At 38.3% G+C, this 23,845-nt stretch overlaps 2 protein-coding genes across 3 annotated transcripts; one reads left to right on the top strand and one right to left on the bottom strand.

Moving 5' to 3' along the window:
• The first annotated feature begins 4,361 nt into the window (after positions 1-4,361).
• snapc3 (small nuclear RNA activating complex, polypeptide 3) lies at positions 4,362-9,973 on the top strand. Its single transcript, XM_053339945.1, has 9 exons — positions 4,362-4,592; positions 5,622-5,705; positions 5,807-5,885; positions 5,988-6,092; positions 6,206-6,355; positions 6,574-6,656; positions 7,540-7,698; positions 9,627-9,734; positions 9,825-9,973. Exons 1-9 carry the CDS (start codon positions 4,363-4,365, stop codon positions 9,970-9,972), a joined length of 1,146 nt encoding a protein of 381 aa, XP_053195920.1. The 5' UTR covers position 4,362; the 3' UTR covers position 9,973.
• Positions 9,974-10,931: 958 nt separating this feature from the next.
• psip1a (PC4 and SFRS1 interacting protein 1a) lies at positions 10,932-23,588 on the bottom strand. Of its 2 annotated transcripts, XM_053339927.1 has the most exons (17): positions 23,453-23,588; positions 22,993-23,082; positions 21,938-22,014; positions 21,364-21,502; positions 20,205-20,294; positions 19,726-19,851; positions 18,064-18,123; positions 17,897-17,957; positions 17,705-17,798; positions 17,256-17,439; positions 17,082-17,161; positions 14,928-14,983; positions 14,589-14,659; positions 13,428-13,529; positions 13,127-13,328; positions 12,103-12,199; positions 10,932-11,721 (listed from the first exon to the last, which is right to left on the bottom strand). In XM_053339927.1, the coding sequence occupies exons 2-17, from the start codon at positions 23,062-23,064 to the stop codon at positions 11,691-11,693; spliced, it is 1,542 nt and encodes a 513-aa protein (XP_053195902.1). In that variant the 5' UTR covers positions 23,065-23,082; positions 23,453-23,588; the 3' UTR covers positions 10,932-11,690. The 2 variants fall into 2 exon arrangements, with proteins under 2 accessions (XP_053195902.1, XP_053195910.1); XM_053339935.1 differs by lacking the exon at positions 19,726-19,851.
• Positions 23,589-23,845: the final 257 nt, after the last annotated feature.

Below are 23,845 nucleotides of genomic sequence, written 5' to 3'. Positions count from 1 at the left end.
TTTTTCCAGGCTTCAGATACATATTTAGCAAACTTAAAGACATTAAAGTTAAACGACCGGTCCAATCTATCATCATCAGAGCACCAGAAAATGTGTATGGGTTTTTAAACAGACATTACAGTAAATATTGGAGTTCTCAGTTCATCATATAAGGGACTTTGATGAGTGTAAGGATTATATACATAAAGTTAAAGTTCATTTATAATGATATCTCTATGGGATTCTGTTTAAAAAAATCATGCCTGGTTATTATTAGCATTATATTCCAGTTACTGAAAGACATGCACAAAGACATATACACATGACATAACAAATCCAATTACAAAAATAACTGCATTTTAATTTAACTTACAGCACATCCTTGTCGGGAGGGTTTGGGTCCATCTGAAGAAAAATTGGGGAAATTCATTTAGACTCAATTTTTAAAGCAAAATTGGATCATTTAACTACATGGTAGGGTCAGTGAGCTGGTTAAACCTGCTGATCCTGCACTGACAGAATAGCAACTTTGAACAACTTTCTTTCAATTATCTTACACTTGAATAATGAAATTATATTGTAAAATGTATATGTGGTCATTGCATTAAACATCTGTACAGAAGTTGCAGTAAAACATTACCTGTTGCACAGAACTGTCTTTCGTCTCCATCTTTTCTGATTAGAAAAAAGTTGCGCTACAGGTCGCCAAATAAAAGAATAGATGCCTCTCCTTTGCCGCTGTTGAAAAAAAACACCCTTTTCACTTGGAGACAGGGTGGTTTGACCTCCCGCCTGATATATAAGGTGAAGAGCTATGGGTGTGCTTCATTTCTCAGAGACAGCCCACAAATGTGTGTCTCCTCCTATCACTTGTGAAGATATTTTCTCCTCTCAGACTGACAATCCCTGCACTTTATGAGCAACCATTAAGAGAGATATTACATCCAGCTCCGCAATATTTATATCACATTTTCATAAAATATAATTGCTGGTCCATTATTTTCTTTATTATATGCGTCAGAGACTTTTGGTCCAATCCAGCTATATTAGGCAGCACATTTGCCACAGAGCCAGTCAGGGAGAGTCACTAGAAAACTGCGTGACCGACGAGGATGAAACAGGCCTACCCGATTGTAAAGACCGTTTGAAATGATAAGTATCCATACAATGAAAAATGTAAAAATCCAGCTGCTGCATGAAAGGGGCCTTCTGGAGGTTACCGGAGGCTTATTAAGATGAAGCTGCAAAGGCAGCTGATGAGACAGGTGCGCAGAGCACAACACTAATGGCACCTGGTGGACAGGTGTCAAACAAGCCCTGCAGGAGGTAATACACGAATAAGGGGGCAGAGAAGGACTCGATCATCTCAGGCCGGATCGCCACAGCTGCTCCATGTCCAACTCCACTCCAGTACAAGGAGTGCTTTACTTGAAGATTATTGCCACTTCTGATTATCCGCATGCATGTGATGTTCCTGCATAACTAATTATTCCTGGTGGTTTTGTAATTTCTCCTGCTCAACAGCACTCTACTCTTTCAAGCTTGGTTTTTTTTCCTGCCATTTTATGTCCTAACCAGATTTTTACTGAGCACTGAGAAAAGCTTCTGAATGATACAGTGCTCTACAAATAAACTTAACTTAAAGTGTGGGCCACTTGTATAGCTATTAATTAATTCATTAAATAATGTACACATGTACCATATTTCCCAAAAAATATTTTATTGTGTTTGCTTGCCGAAGCGCAGTTTCTATAATAAAGGAAAAAAGGCATGAATAAAACAATTAAAAATATTACAGGAGTCTCTGTTTCTGTGTATATTGTAGTTGTCAACAAGAAAACAGTATATACACTCACTGGTACAACTGTGCAGTCTAATTCAATCCTATACAACAGCTCTGCTTTAAATTCTACATTTATGAAGTTGATACATTTTCAGTTTTTGTTGACATTGTCAAGAAGGTGATAATTCTACTTTATATTTATTATTGAGGTGATGGTGGTGTATTAGGGAATATTATATTCAATTGTATAGGGTACAGTTGAAACCAGAAGTTTACATAGACTGTATAAAAAGACACACAACCTTTTTTTCTCACTGTCTAACATCAGACAAAACGTTTCCTGTTTTTAGTCAGCTAGGATTACCAAAATTATTTATATTTGCTTAATGCCAGAATAATGAGAGAGATCATTTCTTAGACAATTTTATTATTTTTTTCAAAGTCAGAAGTTTACATACATTTCATTAGTATTTGGTAGCATTGCCTTTAAACTGTATGACTTGGGTTAAACATTTTGGGTATCCTTCCACAAGCTTCTCACAATAGTTTGCTGGGATTTTGGCCCATTAATCCTGACAAAACTGGTGTAACTGAGTCAGGTTTCAGCTTTCAGCCCATGTCGGTGCAGGACTTGTTTCACTGTGGATAATGAAACTTGCTTACCAGTTTCAGCCAGCATCTTCACAAGGTACTTTGCTTTTATTCTGGGATTGATATGCACATTTCGCACCAAAGCATGTTGGTCTCTGGGACACAGAACCCGTCCCCTTCCTGAGCAGTATGATGGCTGGACATTCCCATGGTGTTTAAACTTGCGTATAATTGTTTGAACAGATGAACGTGGCACCTTCAGGCATCTGGAAATTGTACCCAAGGATGAACCAGGGAAATTCAAAATTGACATAACAGTATTTCCAAGTAAAAATAAAAATAAAATAAAATAAAGATTAAATAAAATAAACAATAAAACCATTTCAAAATACTCTTTACAATAAATATACAAAACATTAGTTTGGCCAGGTGCTACTGAGAGCTGCGTTGTACAGTCTGATGGCTGATGGTATGAAAGACCCCCCCCCAAGATGAGTCTGTGGCTGAATGTGCTCCTGAGCTGCCTCAGCTGGGCATAGAGGGGATGAGAGGGATTGTCCATGATAATGTTTCTTGTAGAGGGCCTCAGTGTTGTCTGACCAGTCTAGCTTGTTGTTCAGTTTCACCCCGAGAACTTGTAAATGCCCACTATCGCCACCCCCCTCCCCATTTATGAAAACAGGTTTTGGGGGTTACTTTCTGTGCCGGAAGTCCACCACCAGCACCTTGGTTTTCTGAATGTTGAGCTGTAGGTGGTTCCTGTCACACCATCCGCCACTAGTTCTCCACTAGGTCTCTATACTCCTCTTCCTCATTGTCTGTAATGCAGCCAACAATGGAGGAGTCATCTGAGAACTTCTGCAGGTGGCACGTCCCAGAGTTAAAGTGGTGGTATTAACGAAAACGGTGACGGTACAGTTCCACGTCTGACAAGCAGCTTTGCAGCCTGAAATAGTGTGGCCTGTCTGTGAAGTCTGTTATCCATTCCACGAGGTCCTGGTCCACCTGCATCACTGAGAGCTTATCAGTCAGTCAGATTGGCTAAATGGTGCACAAGACCCTGAAGTGTTGCAGGGCCAGACTCTCAAATGTTTTCATGACGTGTGATGTTAGAGCAACTAGTCTGAAATCTTTGTGAGCGCTGGGATGTACCTTCTTGGGCACAGGAACTAAACAGGATGTCTTCCAGATCATGGGCATCTTTTTCAGCCTCAGGGAGCACCCTCGGGTTAATGTTGTCCGGTCCTCTGGCCTGGTTGGTCCTGGAGAGCTGCCTTCTCACCTGTCTGATCCTGATGATTGGGGTAGTTGAGGGTGTGGTAGTGAGAGAATGGCTGCACCCTGGGCTGGGCATCAGTCTGTCCCCCCAGGAGGTGGATGAAGAAGGGGAAGGATGGGGAGTGTGTGAGGGGAGGAGGAGGTGGGGGTGCTCTTGGTGATGGGTTATTAGGGCAGAGGTGAAGGAAAAGACTGACCCCAGGGAAGGGCAGAGGGGTGTTGGAAGAGTGGGGAGGCATCAGATTTGTTGAAAAACAGGTTTAACTCATCAGTACGATTCTTCATGCCACATTCCTCAACCCCTCACTGTGGCACTATATGCATCCTTAACGCAAGGTCCTATTCCCTCTGGTGTTACAGGTCACATACTGGGTGAAGTTACTCAGTGTAGGCCTACAACTTGTGCCATGTAAACTTGTACCATATTTATTTATTTATTTTAATTTAATTAGGTAGAAAGGCTTGATTAAAACAATAACAAAAAATAACAGGAGTTTTGTTTCTGTGCATATTGTTGTTGTCAACAAGAAAATTGCATCGTCCGAGCTGTTTATTCAGAGTACATATGTATGTATGTATGTATATATAGTATACAGTAAATATATGTCGATATTAATCCAAAATGTCTCATTTTGACGTTTACTTACATTATCTTCTTAATTTGCTGTTACCTGTCAAAACTACATTACCCATAATCCTCAACGCACTGCGCAGCTCTTCGGGGAACCAAGATGGCGTCTACACAACCGGGAGATGCTAACACAAATATCCCAGATTATGAATATACTGATGCAAACACTAAACCATTTCATATCGGCTCGTTCAGAAACGAGTGGCTGGACAGACTGAAGCCGTGTGACTTCTCCTTCCAGCAGGAGGAAGAGGAGACGTTTCTTGCTAACTTTGCTGAAGAGATGGGACTCAATGCAGAGACGATGACTGAGCTGAGGTCGCTCTGCAGGTAGACACACAAACGTGTCGCTGACGTTTAGCTCATAGATAACTTTTAGTAACACAGTTTGTAAAGAAAGCTATCATTTATTTGTATCTCGTGAATGTGTTAGCCCACAAAGGGGTTATAAAATGCAGATACCTATAATTCTCCGACTGTGTTAAGAAATATCATAGAATTGCAATTAAGTAATTTAAGTCGACCAAGGAACATATAAGAAATATAATAATATATATTACATGATAGAGATGGGACACACAATTATGCCACAGGTTCAAATGGTTTTATTTTAACAAGTTTAATGTACTGTATAGTTCTGTCATTAATATATAATCTTTCCCTCGGTTCATTAACCATATTAGGGTCCGCTCTGTAGAAATCTGTGATTGTTTATTCTGAACTATTATTATTATTATTATTATTATTATTATACATTATAGTAGACCACTCAACTATGTATTAATATTACTTGTTGTAATTTACATCATCCACTGAAATGAATAGTTAAACAGGGGGTTTGAACACTTGCAGGGTGTTGTATGTCACATTCTCATTAGGAGCTGAGCCCCCCTAAAGGTCTGATCCTAGAATCGCCCCTGGTCTGTAGCACATTATCAGGTACAACTTAAATACAACAGCATGAAATCTAATTATCTAAGGAATCTAAGGAATTTTAGGGAAAGGAGGGTCAAAACTAAAAGGAGTTCAGGGTGTCAGGTAGCGATGGGTCCCCAGGTCACTGTGCATCCTCTTTGTTGTCATCCGTGATGCATTTAATGCCCTTCCACATGCTCCGGGGGTCATTTACGGAGAAATAGCCCTGAATTTTTTGAGCGTAGGTGGATTTGGCCCTCTTCATGTCCGCTGACAGGCTTCTTCTGGCTGCCCTGAGTGCCGATGTGTCGCCAACCCTGTACGCTGTGTCCTGCGCTCTCAGGGTTTCTGATTGGGATGTATGGTGATGGTTATGGTAGTGGTAACATCCTCCATTTACAGTGTGAATACAATATTTGCTTTGTCTTTTTTTGTCTTTTCAAGTCTAGATTCACTGTGTTGTCATCCTGAGGGTGAGACGGTTGATATGGATGTCGTACCTCCAGACCCGACACTGAAAACACTGATGTATGTTTGCTCCTCAGTTTCTTCCCTTAGCACCATGTATCATATTAACTAACAGCTTGTTGAACAAATTAAAATTCAATGCTCTGTGATTTTGTCAACAGACAAAGGAAAAAGAAACAAGATTACAAAGCTTCACTAAAAATCAGCAAGAACAGACATGACCTCTACGCGGATGAACTGGTGGGTGCACTGGAGTATTCTTGAAATGCTCAATAAGACCAAAAGCTAGAATAGATTTGAACAGTAATGCATCATGTATCTGTTTCTGTGTGTGATTTCCAGGAGCGATTAACTGCTGGTAGGAAATCGGAAGCCCTGGGTGATATGATCCCTGAAGGAGAAGTCATTCTAACCATTAACGTCTACTACCCAGCTATTATGAAGAGAGTGAGCATCCGCCTTTCTCAAGGTTTCTCAGTGTGCCAGAAACCATCCAAATCTCTCTTATGTCTTTTACAGGTATTTTTAACTGAATGTCTCCATCTATTTGTCCTGCTCAGTTTAACTACGTCAGACCCCACATGACTCTGATGATGATGGGCTCCCACAACTTGGCAGACCTGCGAGACGCCATTTGCTGTGTCAGCGACTTGCAAGTTTGCGGAGAGTTCAGCAACACGCCGGACATGGCTCCAGACTTCATTAGCAAAGTGAGCACATATACACCTGTGATTCCAAAACACTCTGCAACATCTGGAATTGACCGTTTCCTCACGCTGTGTATCAAATGACGTCTGTGCATCAACTGTGACTGCACTTCTTAATCTAAGAATTTTATATGTTATGTGATGCAATTCAGTCAATATTTGCAAAGAAGACTAAGTTGCAAAACGTGGAGGTAATATTTTTTTTACGTTTTCTCTTTCAGGATCATTTCAAGTCAGCTTTCTTTTTCTTCGAAGGAGTTTTCTACAATGACATGCGCTTCCCTGAGTGTCAGGACATCAGCATGTAAGTTTTATACCCTGATTAACTGATTAACTGGTAAAGTTAATCTCCTGTCTACATGACCGATATCATTAGTTATACTTCTTTTCCATTACTATTTTTGGCTCTTAAACCTCTTTTGTCCTGGAAGACAAATCCCTCCTTTGTTGCTCTTTGAGAGGTTTCTCCTTTTTTGTGTGGCTTTTCCTTATTTCCTTTCCCTATATGCATTACACATTGAAAGCTTACTGTCAGACACTATTTTGGTGGGAAAGCCAGATGTGGACATTGGAAAGAGAGCAACACTTTCAGGCCCCTATAATACAATAGTTTCTGTAGGTTTTGGCCAGTAGTAGAAGTCAATAATTTTGGGGATATAATAAGAATTTATTTCAAAGATTACTTGACTCCTTCACTGCTATTATTAATATCCTGTCTTCATTGACGCCTTGTGACTCCTGTTCAGATTAATATATCTGTCATCTGGAGTTATGCCCACATTTACGAAGATAATCATGTTCATAATCAACACAGATACATTGTTTAGACATATGAGGCAGAACCTTGTGCTTGACCTACATGCATAACCACACAGGAAATAATTGTGCAATATTGGGAAATAATCTAAAAACCTGGAAAGATTTGGAGTGATGATAATGAAGTGTTGCCACAAAAACAACACAATAAGTCTTGTCATTTAAGTTCAAACCAAAGTCACACTCTTCCAGTTATCTATTCCCTGAATAAAATTATGTACGGGGGTCTGATTCACACAGATGGTCTTTTATTGAAAGTGCATTTCAGTCTTCAGTGCTTCAGCCTTTTTAAAGAGCTGAACATGAAGCTACCTGTAACTTATGGCTGACATCAGTTGAATGTGATAAGTACTTTCTGGGTGTTTCTACAGGACTACGATTGAATGGGCAAAGGACCGTAACTTTCCATCCTACACACAAGCCAAGATGGAGGAAACCCAGTTGGTGGATCTGAAAGTAAAAGTGGGCTTTCCGTATCTCTACTGTCATCAGGGAGACTGCGAACATCTTGTCATCATCACAGACGTCAGGTTACTGCTGTTCATCCCTCTCTGTCTCTAACCCTAACCTAATGTACCTCTTACTCAAAGATGCAATAAGTATGAATGTTACTGTCTCAGAGAGATGACTAGAATATGTGCTGGCAGTTTGAAAAAGTATTTGTCACAATTACAAGCGCTTGACACAGAATTCAGTGCTAAGAATTAAGTGGTCTTAAAAAATAGATGCACATTTTGAAACAATATGAAGTGGCTCCACCGATAACACTCAGCCGTGGTGAGTGCTGGTTGGTTTCCAGACCGTAACTCCACCTTTTACCCATCTGTCATTTTTTTGGCAGCATATAACTGACAATGATGGTAAGAAACAAAATAAATTTAAAGGAACTACTTTTTCTACAGTCTGAAATGACTTCATAAACTGATCACCTCTCATCTGTCAAATGGGAACACTGACAAAATTGATATCCTAAGTAGAAGTACATTTATTAGTCTATTTGATACACAGAAAATAATCAGCAACTGTCAATCAGTTGATTAATCACTTTTTTTGAAAGAAAAAATGATGAAATTGTCTTGCTCCAGCTTCTTAAGTGAATACTTTCTAGTGTCTTTAATCCTCTATGATAATAAACTGCATATCTTTGGGTTGTGGACTGTTTGTCAGGACAAAACAAGACATTTTAGGTTGCATCTTGGCCTTTGGAAAATCAAAAACTTTCACCATTTTCTGATATGCCACAGACCAAATAATGAAGTGATTAATTGAGAAAATGATCCACTGGTGAATCCACAAAGCAGACCTACCAACATGTCTATTCATTGTTAATTAGACAAACTCGATGCTTGTGTTTCTGCATGGGTGGGTGATGGCGATACATAGCATCAGATGATATAACTTGTGTACTGTCAGAGATTTGACCAATTTGTGGGCTCCACATGTATCACTATAACCAGCAGCTGGTATGAGTCACTCTGATGGCTGCGACTTCTCACAATAATGTTCAAATATCTCTTTTACTGCAATGAGACATACCTACTGTACACCTGAGACAAACCTAGACTCTGAACTTGGATACTATGCCACTTAAATGCACTTTTCAGTAAGTTGGCAGCAAATTATTAATTTTCTTATGAATCTAGCAATTAATTTTTGATTGTTTGACCCACAGAATATTAAAAAAAATGTTAAAGGTCCATTGAATTTTCCAGAGCCCAAGGTGACATCAACTGGGATTGCTTGTTTTGTCTAGTTAGCAGTCAAAAACCTCAATTAACTATAACATAAAACAGATAAAAGTAGTACATCCTCAAATTTGATAACCAGCAAATTCATTGATTTTTATGTCGTCCCACGAGTGTGTCGAATAGCTTTTGTGATTGTTTTCAGGTTAATGAACTTGAGTTTGGTCAGTGAAGTATAAACTTACCACATTAAATAACAATCTAGGGCCATTTCAGCTTGTTGTAACTAATTATGAATTAGGTGCTTGTTTTAACTTAGAAGCTCATGTGCTCTTGAAAATGTGACTTCAGATCATACCCTTTTACCTTAATAACTTCCACTGCCGTACTACAATTATAAATGGTGGTTTGATTACCACAATATGTGATTTTTGTCGACGACACTTTGCCTTTGGAATACGATGCCCTTTGTGTTATTGCTGCTAAGCCTTAGAAATGAAGCACCTCGTTGTCAGACGGGATTCGATCGCTTTCACGAGACTGAGCTAAAGGAGCCTCCCGGAGACTTTACAGCTGATTTGATTTCATCGCACTTTCATAGATGATGACTATGAGCTGATGCATTGTTGTGTGTAAGCAGGGTAACCACACATGAAAGCAGTTCTTAATATTGAGAATGTGTGACAAATCTGTCATCTCACCATTCACAGCTTCTAAGAAATGGCCTTGATCACCTCCCTCTCTCCCTCCTTCCCTCTCTCTCTACATTGCAGACTTGCCCATAAGAGTGATTGCCTGGATAAGAAGCTGTATCCCCTCCTCACCCACAAGCACAGAATCATCACCCAGAAGTGCGCCGTGTGCCACGTCTTCATTGGGAGGTTTGTAAAAAAGGTTACATAAATGCTACATCAGAATTTCCTTTTAGAACCGAATACACATAACTTGACGTCATACCTGATTTTTTCCAGATGGATCACTGTCAACGACCAGTTCGCTCCAAGTGTCCCATGCCTCTTTTGTGACAAGTGTTTCCGGATGTTGCACTATGACGCTGAAGGCAACAAGCTGGGAGACTTCCTTGCCTATCCCTATGTGGACCAAGGTGCCTTCAACTAAAGCTGTTAAAATCACTAGATTAATGTTGTATATAAGTTAAATGTTTTATATTTCTGAAAGAATATATATTTGTTTTTTGCACATGGATGCTTTATTTTTTATACTTTTCTGTTTAAAATAAATTACATTTACTGGAAGATTAATTTTACTGGGTTGTGAATTTTTTTCATGAGAAAGTTAACATGCAAACACAAATGCAAAGAACTTTGTTTCAGTAGTTTGTGGTGAGGAAAGTACTGTCATCATCACTCTCAAATGTAACAGTACTCAAAGGTTTATCTAAAGCCAATGTAAGGCTTCAGACATCCAAATTAGTTAGGTATGCATCTTCCTTAGTGTGGGGGGTTAATTGTATGTTTTAATGTTTCTCAAATTACATGTTTTTCTGTTTTATGTAAAAGCACATTGAGTTGCCATTGTGTATGAAATGCACTATATAAATACAACTGCCATGCCTTAGTGAGAGCCTGAAATCCTCACTAAACTGCATGAAATTAGGGAAATTTGTTCTAAACATACTGTAACTAAGGAAGATACTTACTTGACTAATTTGGATGGCCGAAGCCTCATTTTAGCTAATAAAAAATAATTGTTGTCCTAACTAGTTTGCTGTCATTGTTTGAATGGTATGATCATGACTTGGGCACTAAATTGAATTTTATGTTGATTAAAAGTCTTAAGTCTTACAATGAATTGGGTGAATACTACAGACACCCTGTTGATACTGAAAGGTTTTTCATGGAAAACAATCCTATGGTGAAAACAGGATGTTAAGTGTAATGTGTTAATGGTTCCTGTGAGTCTGTATTAAGAGAATTTAAGACTCTTGTATGACTTGTATGACTCTTGACTCAGCAGCAATGTCTGCTTTTCCTCAGACACCTTCTATTCTGAGATTACCATATGTTATTTTTGTGTGCAATCAAAGTAAATATATGATTAAAGACAACATGGCGTAATATACGTACTACTTTATTATTGGATGTTTAAACAGGTCATCAGATAGGCACAAAAATACTCTTATTTACATCTCACGTTTAAAAGAGAAACAGCTTTAAAAGAGACACTTGAACATGGTTGAGAATAAAGCATTTTCTTGGCAAACGTTTGGCAAACTCCAGACCTTTCCATCTGTGCATCTTAAATGAATATGCATCTAGAAAACATGTTTTAGAGAACGTTAATACAGCCACTATTAGACATGATAAGATGCTTCTAACTACAGCTAATCCTCTGTTCTGCAGATCATCTGAGTAAAAAGTAGATCGAACTGTTGTTTTTGTAAATGTCATTAAAAAAAAAAAAAGATACAACCAAAACCATCTACTCCAATTGAAACAAATGGACCAAATGGTACTAACCTTTTGTGTGTATGCATGCTCAAAGTTCACAGTGCTGCAGATTTACACGTGCTTTACTCTTTACACAAAATTCAACAGAAGTGGCAATGCATGTAACACAAAGTGTCTGAAAAGGAAAGATTACACAAGTAAAAAAAATAAAATATCAAGTCAGTCTTAAGTTTGGGAGTGGAGTAGTTTCACGTACTGAAACATCTGAGCAGCAAAACTGGTGGAACAGGTCAGTAAACTGGAAACCAGTGATCATTATCAGTCATGAAAAGCAACAGGACAGGAGATCCCAGTTGTTAAGCCCGGTTTGGACAAAGGTCATTTGAGTACAGCAGCAAATCTCTTCTCTTCAGGTATATGGGACACTCAAGTGGACTCCTCCTGAGCTTTTGGGGGACTGCAATCAAAATAAACAGTAACACATTTAATAGATATATTTGTGGGCTGTACAAGAATAATGATATTCTGTTTTCTTCAATAGAATAGCACTTGACTCCTATTCTGTATAATGCTTGTACAATGCATAGAAAAACATTGTGACATATTAGCAGGGGACCACATAAAAACTGCAACTCCACAACCTAGTTTCATATATTTTTTAGGGCTAAGTTTGAGTGTCATAAAGCAGGGATGTGTTTGTGAAACATGACACTGCCACTGAAAGTGACAGTAACACTCAATCACTAATGATATTGATTGGCGTGATAACAGTGGCTTATTCCAACACAAATCCTAAAGATGAACCAGTGTTGGTCTGTGTATGTGTTGGTTAAACTACCTGTGATTTTCTCCTGCCAGGGTGTCCTCAAGAAGCTTCTCACTTTCGGCCTCCTGCTGCTTCTCCTCAGGGTTAATGTCTCCATTTGACAACTTGTCTGCAGGCAGTTCAGAGAGACACAGACTCAGACAGAACACATTGATAAGCAACCTAAACCACAACAGAGAGGAGAACTCACAGGAGCATGTGATGACACATGCCTTGCTTCAAACCATACTGAGATAAATAGGATTTTCCATCCATTGGGCATGCCTTGCTCTAGAAAGAGACCTTTCACAGAGGCAGTCATTTTGGTGCAAGTACGTTCATCAGTTAAATGAGTCAGGAAATCAGGGATGTGACTGCAGACCTCTCATTAGTCAGTGTTCCTACTGAGAATCCCAACCACAGAGATCCTATGACGTCCTTCTGAAGAGGAGCAATGGAAAACTGACTGAAAGCACAGACCTTTAATGTCTCCGTTGGTTTTGACCAGCGACTCAGCTGATCATAATTGATTTAGCAATTACCGGCAGACATGCCTCATGATGTAATTTCAACTGACCAAACCACGGCTCCCTCGCAGCTACAACATTTGACGTGTGTTGTAGTACCACAACAGTCCATTGCTAATATTTCTTACATTTACACATTCTCAACATACTTTAAATATTTTTTATATTTCACTACTCCTCCTACTAGTACTACTACTGCTAATAAAATAAAGAAAAATAGTTGATATCTTAGATGTATTATTGCAATAGATAATCAATCAATGCATGACTGCCCATTCATTGCAACAAGAGACAAACAATTATTTTGGCATGCAGCAGCACATTAATGTGTTTGTTTGGCTGAGGCACCAACAGACATATACTATATTGCCATGAATGAAAGTGAGCGATGTCAAACTTCGTGGTAGATAAAATGCTTCCCTGTATGTGTTCCAGTCAGTTGTACTAGGCAACACATTTCCTATCTACAAACTATTCCATTTCTAAATGTATTGATTTCAGCTTTAAAAAACACTTAAATACTTAAGTACCAGAGTTGTTCTCCTTGGCTTGCTCCACTCTCTTTAGTGCTCCTTTCTTGGCTTCCTCGTGCTGCCGTTGTTCAGCTAAAGACTTGTTTAGCACTTGGCTGAGCACAGAGTCGCCCTCTCCAACCAAGAACATGCTCTTAAACTTGTTATACAACATGGTAGCCTTATCCATGATGTCCTGGCTGGCCTTGAATCTGCGAATCTAGAACAAAAATCATGCATTACTTCTTAATATCTTCAGAAAACATAAAATAACTATTTGATTTGAAACCTAATTCTTTATATTGTTAAGTGAGTCTACCTTTTTGAGCGTGGCAATGAGTTCACTGTGCTTCTGCAGGTGTTGGGTTGTGACCTGAAGGGCGCTGATCTCATCCAAAGCCTCCAAGCACTTCTTCACATCCTTGTGTGGAGAGGGCAGGACGATGGTAGGGTAGCAAGAATACATTTAGAGGTCAATGTAAATATATATATATATAAAAAAAAACAAACAGGGCTACAGAAATGCATCATATTATCAAACCTAACCATGGTGTATTAAAACCATTAGAAAGACAGTGTTATGCAGTTTAGGTACTATTAAAAACTAGAGGACAAAACTCCACAGGTTATCTTTAAGGTACAAAGCAAGTTTATTCTCCAGGACAAGTGAGTCTAAGAGAATCCAGATTTACCAGTAAAGCGTTAACACTGGAATACTGTACACGTTTCTGCTTTTGATCATGTGAGTCTACATTAAAGTGATGGTTCGGCGTAATTTTGACCTAGCGTCATACAGTATGCACTATTACGTCTATCTAAACACTGCCTCAGCCCATTTTTTTCCATTTGGCCGCAAATTAGTGGAGTTAGAGCCATCAGCCGAAATGGCTTAGTACAGGTGCTAACGGGACCACCAGTGTATCTTATAAATTACTCCACTAATAATGCCTGGATTGTTATCAAACTTATACAGGAGTAAAAAAAAAAAGGGCTGAGGCGGTGTTTAGATAGACGTAATGGTGCATATGACGCTAGGTCGAAATTACGATGAACCATTGTTTTAAAAAAGGAAAATGTTGAAATATGGTGTTTATAATGCTACGGTCATGCGTGAACCCCAAATAATTAAAAGAGAGTGGATCTGTGATTGAGTGCAGAGGTTAAGACCACACATCAAGTTTGTGAGATGCAGGGTGATTGAGGTTATGATACTATAACGGTTTTAAACAAATTAAAGATAGTTAACGTAAAACACTGCAAGAAAATCATTAAGAGGAAAGTATAATCCTACAGTTTGATTTGACCAGACACTGTTATTCGCTGGATTATGTTTTCAGTTTCACACATTTTATGGACAACTGAGATGAAGTCTTTGTTACTTCAGTGTATGAAAGAAAGAGAAATAGATCAACATTTACAAAGCTGTCAGTAGAGAAAGACGTGATGAGTTCATGATCTGACTTGAATTAGTTGAACTTACAGGGTTGTCAATTTTCAGTGAAATCTTGATTTCACTGTGCAGTCTCTGGAGTTTCGAGTCAGTCGACACTTCTATAGAAAAGAAAACATTTGAATGGACATTCAGTTTTCCATCAATATTAAGACGCAGTAAGAGAAACTTGAGAACTAATGACAGATTTATTTAGGTCCTGTACAATGGTTATACATCTGTGTTTGTGTTTCCTGTTTTACTATTTAACTCAACCGCACTATGAAATCTAATCTTCACAATATCTTTCATATAAATGGCTTACAACAGAGGAAATTGGAGATTTCCACATTGCCTCAGACTGTTAACTGTCTTCAACACAGTACTCACCCTTTTTCTTGATTCCTGTCCTCTCTTCATTTTTCTTTCCATCATCTTTATTTGGTCTGCAAGACACCAAGTCAGAAAGCTTATTTATAAAAATGTAAGTATTTATCTTTTATAAGCGTAGACAGTGGCTAAGCATGCATACTCAGGAGCAGGAGTATTTGAACACTTATGCTGCTGTAGCCGACAGAACATCTGGTCAGATTCACCTTTGACCCTGAGATGAGTAAATTGGACCAGGTTTGATATAGAGACTGACACAGTCTCTCTCTTTGACAAAGATCCATTAACATTCCACGAAGAAACCCAAAGTGACAGAACTACATAAAAGCAACATAAGACAGATTTTGGTGTCTACTTCGGAGGTCAGAACTTATCGGAGAGACTTCCATCTTTTCTTTCTACCATCAGATTGGAGTCATACACACCACTGTCATAAATTAAAAGACACTATACTAGCCATAAAGTATGGAGACACTGCACAGTCAGAGTTAAAACATTACACAAATACATCTTGGGCAATAGTATGGTTTTAAAAACAATATCAATTACCTAAAGAAAACTTCCATTATTGCATTTTAATAAATGCAATAATCAAATATCCATGTATCTGTGATTGCTGATTACAGCAACTGTCATATACTTTCTTCTTTCATAAACACAAATGTTGGTATGACAATGTTTATTTGATGTGAGAAAGTATTACATTGATGTTATGTTTACATTATGATGATAAATCAAATCTATCATAGAATAATGTGTTATGCTTGATCATGGTAATTATTTTCAATTTTTAATGAATCAAGCTGATGACATATCAATGTCAGAATAATACACATCCTGTTTTCTGTGTTACTGTATTATAGTATGCATTTTATAATGAGGATTAAATAATGAATGACTAATGATGATGAAAGGTTTTGAGGTTGAAAGCTGGAAATTAGATCCACAAAGTAACTGCGATGAATCTGATTGGCTGACACACAAGCCCTCCCCCAGGGAGAAAAACCATCTGCATCCCTTGAGACCAGCTCTGCTTTGCTTCAGGTTTGCTCTGCTCATGCTATCTTCACCTCACACTCTTCCTTTAATCACGTTATTATTCTTTTTCTTTTTATCTTTAGTTATTCTTTACCTTATCTCAGTTTGCGCGCCAATTTCTATACTTAACTAAGTTTTTGTAATATTGTATTTTTTGTCAGCAAACGTACAGAGGAAAGGCCTTTAAAGTAAGCACCTCACTAAGTTTTGCATTCAGCCTGTTTTTGAAATTTTGAGGATTTTGACATGTGGCCAGCGCGGAGATCCCTCCAGAAAGTTATTAAACAGTCAACTAGTTAAATTGGACTTTTTCCTCCATCTGTCATCAACCTATGAGAGCTTTTCGGCAGATAAACGTCTGTCAACCCAACGACTCATCATAATTGAGAGGGACAAAGCCTGCAGGCAGACAACCACTGGACCAGGCAGTCTGACAGGAGACCAGCCGACCTGGACCATCCTCACCCCACCCGGACCGATGCACGCTCTCTGAGATCTTCCACTTGGTGGGCGTACGCGTGGTTCTGAAGGGCAGCTGAGGCCCTCCATCGATGAAAGTAGGATTCAAATATTGCATTAATCAAGGGTTGATGTCAGATAGAGTAAAACATTTTTTCTTTAAAGGCAAAACTCAGTAAAACTTAAGTTTCTTAGCTTCCACATAATTACATATCGCTCATTCAAATTCATCATCTTACATTCATGCCACTATATCGAGTAACAATCTGTTGAATTCATACTGTATTGTAAGTTCATCATTACATTTATTTATTCTTAATTTATTAGTAGTGTGTAGTTAATAAAATCCATAAAATTCACACAATTGTGTGTGTCTATTCTTTGAAGTGATAGAGGGGATCTATTGAACCATAGCGCCATGGATTCAGAAATTTGACTGATTCATCAAAATGTAATGATTTATTAAACTTAACTAATAAACCAATTATGCTATGCAGTGGACTATTTATTTAATTTGATAATCAATTAATTGTCATTTCTCAAGTGAAACATTTTCTGGTTAATGCCCAGCCTTTGGATGTCGCTCAGACCAAAATAAATAATATGAAGACATCATTTCAGGCTTTTCTAACTTGTGGCCATTGTGTGAAAACTTACTCTCTCAATTCTTCTGCTTTCCGTCGCCGCGCCTCTTTGTCTATTTCTGAGTTTTGCTGTTTCTTTCTGCCCTTGTTTTTCTGAGATTAAAAGAAATGAAAAATATTATGAATGAATACATGACACAGAATATTAAACATGATGTGAAATTATTTGTGTAGACTGGACACCTGCCTCTTCATCATCAGAGCCAGAGGAGCTGTCATCCTTGGATTGCTTTTTCTTCTTGGCTTCAGGCTCCTTCCCCTCTGCATCCTTTCCTTTGCCGTCCTCTTTCTTCTTTCTCTTCTCCTCCTCTCCACTCTTGGACTTGTCCTCTGCTGCCCTCTTCCTCTTTCTGTCCGACTCAACAGAGTCCCTAAATAAGAAGGAATGAAAGTAAAGTGTACATCACTGTGTTGTGAGAATGTAATTACGATGGCTGTATTAATATCACCTTTAGTGACTTTAGTGTTATATTTGGATGCTTTGTAGGATGTAGGTTTAATTTAGCTGGTGAACACATCTGGGCATCTTCACATTAAAGTTTCAAGACAGTTTATAATAATATTTTCTGCATCTGAAACACTGATGTTTTTATTATAGATGTGTGGATGTGTGTGTGTGCATATTCATGTGGTTACATTTCACTTCCTGAGCCCTGGTGGTCCTGCTGCTGGAGCAAAAGCAACTTCTCACTTTTGGGTTTCCTGCCTCTTCGTTTTGGAGCCTCTCCACCTGTTTACACACACACACACACACCACACACACACTTTCAACTTTCTAAGATTCAATTTTTAATCTATTACATGAACATCACAGGGAATAAAGCCTACCCGAAGGACTAACAGGACTCGCAGGAGCATCTTCTTTCTCAGTTTCCTGGTCAGTATCGCCCTGAAGAAATGGAAATGAAATCACAGCTCTTAAACATGTTTTCAATCAACTACTTGCATATTTTACTGTCTTGCTGAAAATAACCCAATTAATAGGCACTACCAACCTTTTTCTTTCTTCCTCTCTTGGGTTTAGGAACATCTGTGGACTCTTTCTGGAGTGAGGCCTAAAATGTGAATGTTTCATTAATTTTTACAGTTTACAAACATTGTAACTAACAGTCTTCCTGGTTCTCTTTAATATGTCAGCAAGAGAAAAAAATGAAAACTGGGTAAAAATTTCAACAAGTGGACGAGCATTTTGAAGTCCTTCTTGGATGAGTTAATTTATCCTCCTCCTTGCAAGAAAACAATGTGTTTTTGGATGAGTAGCACCATCTAGTGGTATAACTGTGGTATTACACCATGTGCAGTGCTAACTGTGCCAGTGTTTTATTAACTGTTCCTATGTCCCAGAGCCAGACTACTAGAGCTGAAATAATTGATTGATTTGTTGATCATCAGAAAATTAATCAGCAATTATTTTGATAATCGAATAATCATTTCAGTATTTTTTCCAGCAAAAAGGCCAAAATGTTACTGTCTAATGTGTACTCAATGCTTTTGTTTATTATATATGAAAATAAATGTAATCATTTTGGTTTTTGAACCATTTGGTCAAATGAAAAGACACTTTTGAATATACAGTATTAACTTTTGATTTTGATTTTCACTTTGTTGCTGACATTTTATAGATTAAAAGATTAATCGATTAACAGAAAATAATTGGCTGTTCAATCAATAACGAAAACAACTGTTAGTCACAGTTATACAGACTATATTCTGATTGTACACAGTAAGTGGTATGTATTAAGTTTAAAAGTATACAGATTTTGCAGTTAGTATACAAGAAATCAGATACTTTATAGTTTCATATTAACAGCTGTCAATTGAGCTACTATTCCCAATTAAACTTCACAAAGAAGAAGCCAAATGTCTTTCTAAAGGTGGAAGAGTTATTTCTTATTTTCCAAGATCTTTCTGGAGCTGTTCCACCACCATTTGCAATTAACCTTAGATTTTTCAGCTGTGCATAGCTACTCAATTTCCATAATGCACTGCAGGACAACAGTGTACATATGATTTCTATACTAATTATTCAAACCTGCTTATATTTTGTGGGATTTGCAACACAATTGAGTTAGTGAAGATACTACAGATAGGGAGGAGAAATGCAAAAATAGAAAAGGAGCCCTTCTCATCCTGAACAAAATACATCATACATACCTGTACATTAACTGTGTCACAACTTACCTTTCTCCAAAGCACACAGAAAGCCATGCAAAAACAAAATAATGTCAACTAATTGTAAACAGTAGAATTATGCAGTATGTGGAAAGAGAGAGGCAGGAAATGGAAAGTTGTCGAAATGGTCTCCAAGCAGTAAAACAGACAAGAAAAAACACTTTCCAATTATCTTTGTTATAATCACACACCACATTAATGTCCCAATAAAACCTGATCATCTTAATCATCGACACAGGGACTGCTTTCTCTCAGTAAATCATCACCACAGCAGCATTAACACGGCAAACCAAGACACTGCAATCAAGATATCAATCACCAAAGATAACTTTGTGGCTGCCAACAGAAATTCTGACTCAAACAGAAACAAACCACCAATCGAAAATCACTGAGTGTCACATGCTTTCCCACAAGGGGGGGGGGGGGGGGGGGGGAGATTAGAGGACCTACACCGCTTGTGATAACCCAGCATGCAAAGTACGTACATCCTGGTTCTGAGGACCCTGCTCAGAGATCAGAGACCCTTCCTCCATCTCCATCATCTCCTCCTCCTCCTCCTCCTCCTCCTCCTCCTCATTCTCAGTCTCCTGCTCAGCCTCACTTCCTGGAACCTGAATGCACCCAAGACACAGCATAGGACGCAGTGTGGTGGGGATAAACAAGTCTTAAAAAGGGAGAAAAGTTAGGGAGTATCCTTCTGTTTGAGGTACTGCTCTCAGCATGCAAGTCTTTTAATATTACTTCCATCTATCATTAAAAAAAAAAAAAACACACTTAACTTGTAAACTATGGCCTGCATTGATAATTCAGTATGCAGCAGACAAACATTAGACAGAGATTAGAGAAAGACAGCAAAAGAAGAAAAGAAGCTGACAACACAGGTACAAACCACTAGCATGTCGATGCAATGAAGCACCCAGACTGTCCACTGCACATTTACAGATTTGAAAAGGAGAAAACTTACTTTGGACTTAATCTCTTTGTCGTCTGCATCCTCCTCACCTTCGGGACTGGTGTCTGAATCTTTTTCAGTGAAAGATTCTGGGGCAATCGGCTATAAACAAAAATGAACAAATAAATAAACTGATTAAACATAACAACTTAGGAATAATATGGTAATGAGGGTTTTTTAAGTGTACTGAACAGGTGCAACAATTTAAAAACTGAAAAATGCTGAGTTATGGACAAAATAATATCTGATTTTACGTTTTAGGTCTTCTTCAGCAAGCCTGTCAGACACCAGCAGGTGTTTGTGCACATTAAATAAGTTCTGCATAAGTCACGGTATGCAGACTTTCCATTTACCTTCAAAGGGGATATACCATGCATATTTCCCGATCTATATTTATATTCCGGGACTCTACTGGAATACATTTACATGATTTACAGTTCAGGAAAGTTCTTTATCATATACTGCCCTTTTGCAGCTCTGTTTGAATCAGACCGTTTTAGCTCCTTTAAAGCTCCCCTTCCTGAGGAGCTTCCAGCAGCAGAGTTGTGCTGGCTCCAGAGGCTACATTAACAAACTGCAGTGGTCCATTTTGCTTCTTTTTCTCATTGTTTAAGCAGAATTTCTTAAGTACATCAGTAAATGTTGGAGTCTGAGTCTGATCCTAATAATGAGAGCGGACAATATGAACACCCTTTGGAACAATCTTAACAACAAGCTATGAACGAATGACCGAAGGAGGAGGAAGATTGCAAACAAAGCATTAGAGCAGGTTGAGGCCTGAGCTTTTGGCTTGAAGGCGGCCATTTTTACATAAACCACTACATGGTTTTACTATAACCAAATCAGAAAATAAATTATTTCCCACTTATTTCTTCACTGTCAACTTCTATCATCACAGCCGAATACTGTGGAGAATATTGTTAATTTTAAAAACAAATCTAGTGAAATCATTTTTGATAGCAAAATGAAACCTAAGTTTTTGTTTTCATTTTGTTTTCATCTTGTTCTCAGCCTGGGTGGCCCATCTTAACTATAGGGTGGTAAAATGAGAACAAAAGTAACCACAAGTTAACTCGCATATAAAACATCTGAGGTGCAGGGAATCTAAGTCTAAGGCCAAGTTATTGAGAGTAAATACTAAAAAATGTCTTTGGTGAGGAGGAGGATGTACCTTAGGTGCAGTGAGCTCAACCTTTGGGTTGTTCTCAATCTCCCACAATCCTTCGTTGAAGCCTTTCCTCTTGTTGGGTTTGGCATACTTCTCTTTGTTGGGGTGGTATGGAAAGATATCTTTTGGGCCAAGAAATGCACTGTTGGAAGATTGTCAAGAATGTTTTGTCCATTTAATACTTTCTGACCAATTAAAATGTAGTGTGTGTTTACTCTGCACAGACAGGTAACTTTATTCAGCCACATGTAAATTTAAAAAGGAAAACCTCCAATTAATCAAATGAATGACAGTTCAATACTATAGTTATAGTTTAAATGTGTGTATTCAGTGCATAAAATCTGAAGACTTTACTGACCACAGTACAAAAAGTATGTTAATTTTATCAGTAGATGGAAATAACAGAATACATAAGTAAACCTGGCATTACAGTTTTCTGTACCACAGATTTAAATGATCATATAGCCATGAATATTAAATTTGTCCTACAATATTTTCACTGGTTTTGCTTGAATGGACAAACCCAGTCCATCACTGTAAAGGAGAAATCAAAGACTGTTAATGGACTGTAACTAACGTTTCATGTGTGCCAAAGAAGAAGATGGGGAACTTGATGTTGGACGGCTTCACAGCACCATCTGGGACTTCATCAATCTGTCAGAGAGACAAAGCAGGTATTTGTGTTACAGCCAAAACAATAAAAGTTAATAACTGAAATTAGTCAATATAAAAAATTAGTCTGCAACTTTTTGAAAATTGATTGTTTAAGGACTTTTTGACTCCAGGTTTTTGTTTTATATGATTGTAAACTGAGTATGTCCAGGTATTGGACCGTTGGACTGTCCAAACAAGCTTCATGAGGATGTCACACTGGACACTGAGAATTGTTTTTCTCTCATTTCACAGAGTGGCAATGTTGAAAAGCAAACAGGAAACATCTCTACTGTCTCATGCTTATAATGAGTTTCTGTGGTTTATATCTATCAAGTGGATGTGGGTTATTTGCTCTTGGTGCGTGGGATTGGTGTTTGCATGTACTGTTACAGAGCACTACATTTGGTCCGCCCCATTTATACACGAGGGCGGCAAAATATTAGGAACGCTTCTCAGTTCAATGCACACCACACCCACTACAACCTCAGTAATAAACAAAGTAGAATTATCATCTTTCTGACAATATCAGCAAAAACTGAGAATGTATAAGCTTCGTAAAAGTAGAATTTATGGGGGAGCTGTTGTATTGGATTACATAATATTGCATTGCTGTTCTTAAAAAAGTGATCGTGACTATAAACACATTGAGTTTTTTACTTTTTTTTTGCATCAAATCCCCCCTTTGCATTTCCCAGTTGAGCTGCAGTGGAAGTATAGTAATAAAAAGAGGAACTTTGGCTCTAAAAAGATTGTAACATTGAAATATATCTTGATATACTTGATTGGACTCATTTGGGAGGCTGAAACTTCATTTTAGCTTCAAAAACACTTTTTGATACATTTTTGCACAGAAGGACGACTGTGGATTGTGTGCTCCATCAGTTGTAAATGCATCATGAAGGCATCTTCCAATGGTCTTCATTAAAAGGAAGATTGGGAAATTGTGAACTTGTCCTTTAAGCTCCAGACTTAACTTACTCGTGCGGGCCAGTGAGGATATCCCTTCATCTTGGCAAAGATCAGATCACCAGGTTTCCAATCTCGAGCCATGCTGAACGTGTAAGTAAGCTGGAAAATAAATACAACTTAAAAACACACATACACACACATAGCTGTAACACTACTATTTGCTCGTCTAGTCACATAAACTGCACTGTCTGGAGTGCATCTGCGCAGGTGCCCCTCCCCCTAACCACCTCCTACATCCTCCAGAGTCCACAGTTCATTCAAACGTAACAGTCACATTCAATATAAAGACAATACTCCTGCACTGCATACTGTTGCTACATATACTCCAGCTAATCTCAATGACACCCAGCAAAACGTAAAAAGCTAAAAGTTAACAAGTCGAGAGCTGAGTAGAGCCCGCATCCACAAGAACACACAAACTAACCGGCTGTTTAACGCTTAAGCAGATTAAACAACCATCTTCACTGACCTCTGGTGTGTTAAGACGTCTGTATGGAGACTATATATTGGTATTTTTTCACTAAAGCGTTGGTGTAGCGCTATATTATTCAGGACAACACACAACCTCTTTTCCGTACAGTCTGAAGCACGTTTTCCGCTCCCGCGCAGGACGTCGGTAGGCTGTACCATTATTTGGTTGGACGGGGGGAGCTATGATAAATGATTTCATCCCATGTCGCACAAAATTACCAGAAGAATATCTACTTGTGATTTCATAGTGAAATAGAAACTACAACTTCAACTTTTGACGATTAATGATTGCGCTTAATATGTTTTTATTCATAAGGTAAAGTATATGTGAAAGTAAACTCCCCGAGCATCTTGCTGCTACAAAGATCGTTTATTTAGACATATGAGTCGC

The sequence above is a fragment of the Scomber japonicus genome, chromosome 2, assembly GCF_027409825.1.
Source record: "Scomber japonicus isolate fScoJap1 chromosome 2, fScoJap1.pri, whole genome shotgun sequence".
In the NCBI taxonomy this organism is placed as follows: Eukaryota; Metazoa; Chordata; class Actinopteri; order Scombriformes; family Scombridae; genus Scomber; species Scomber japonicus.
This window is presented reverse-complemented; position numbering and strand designations above follow the sequence as displayed.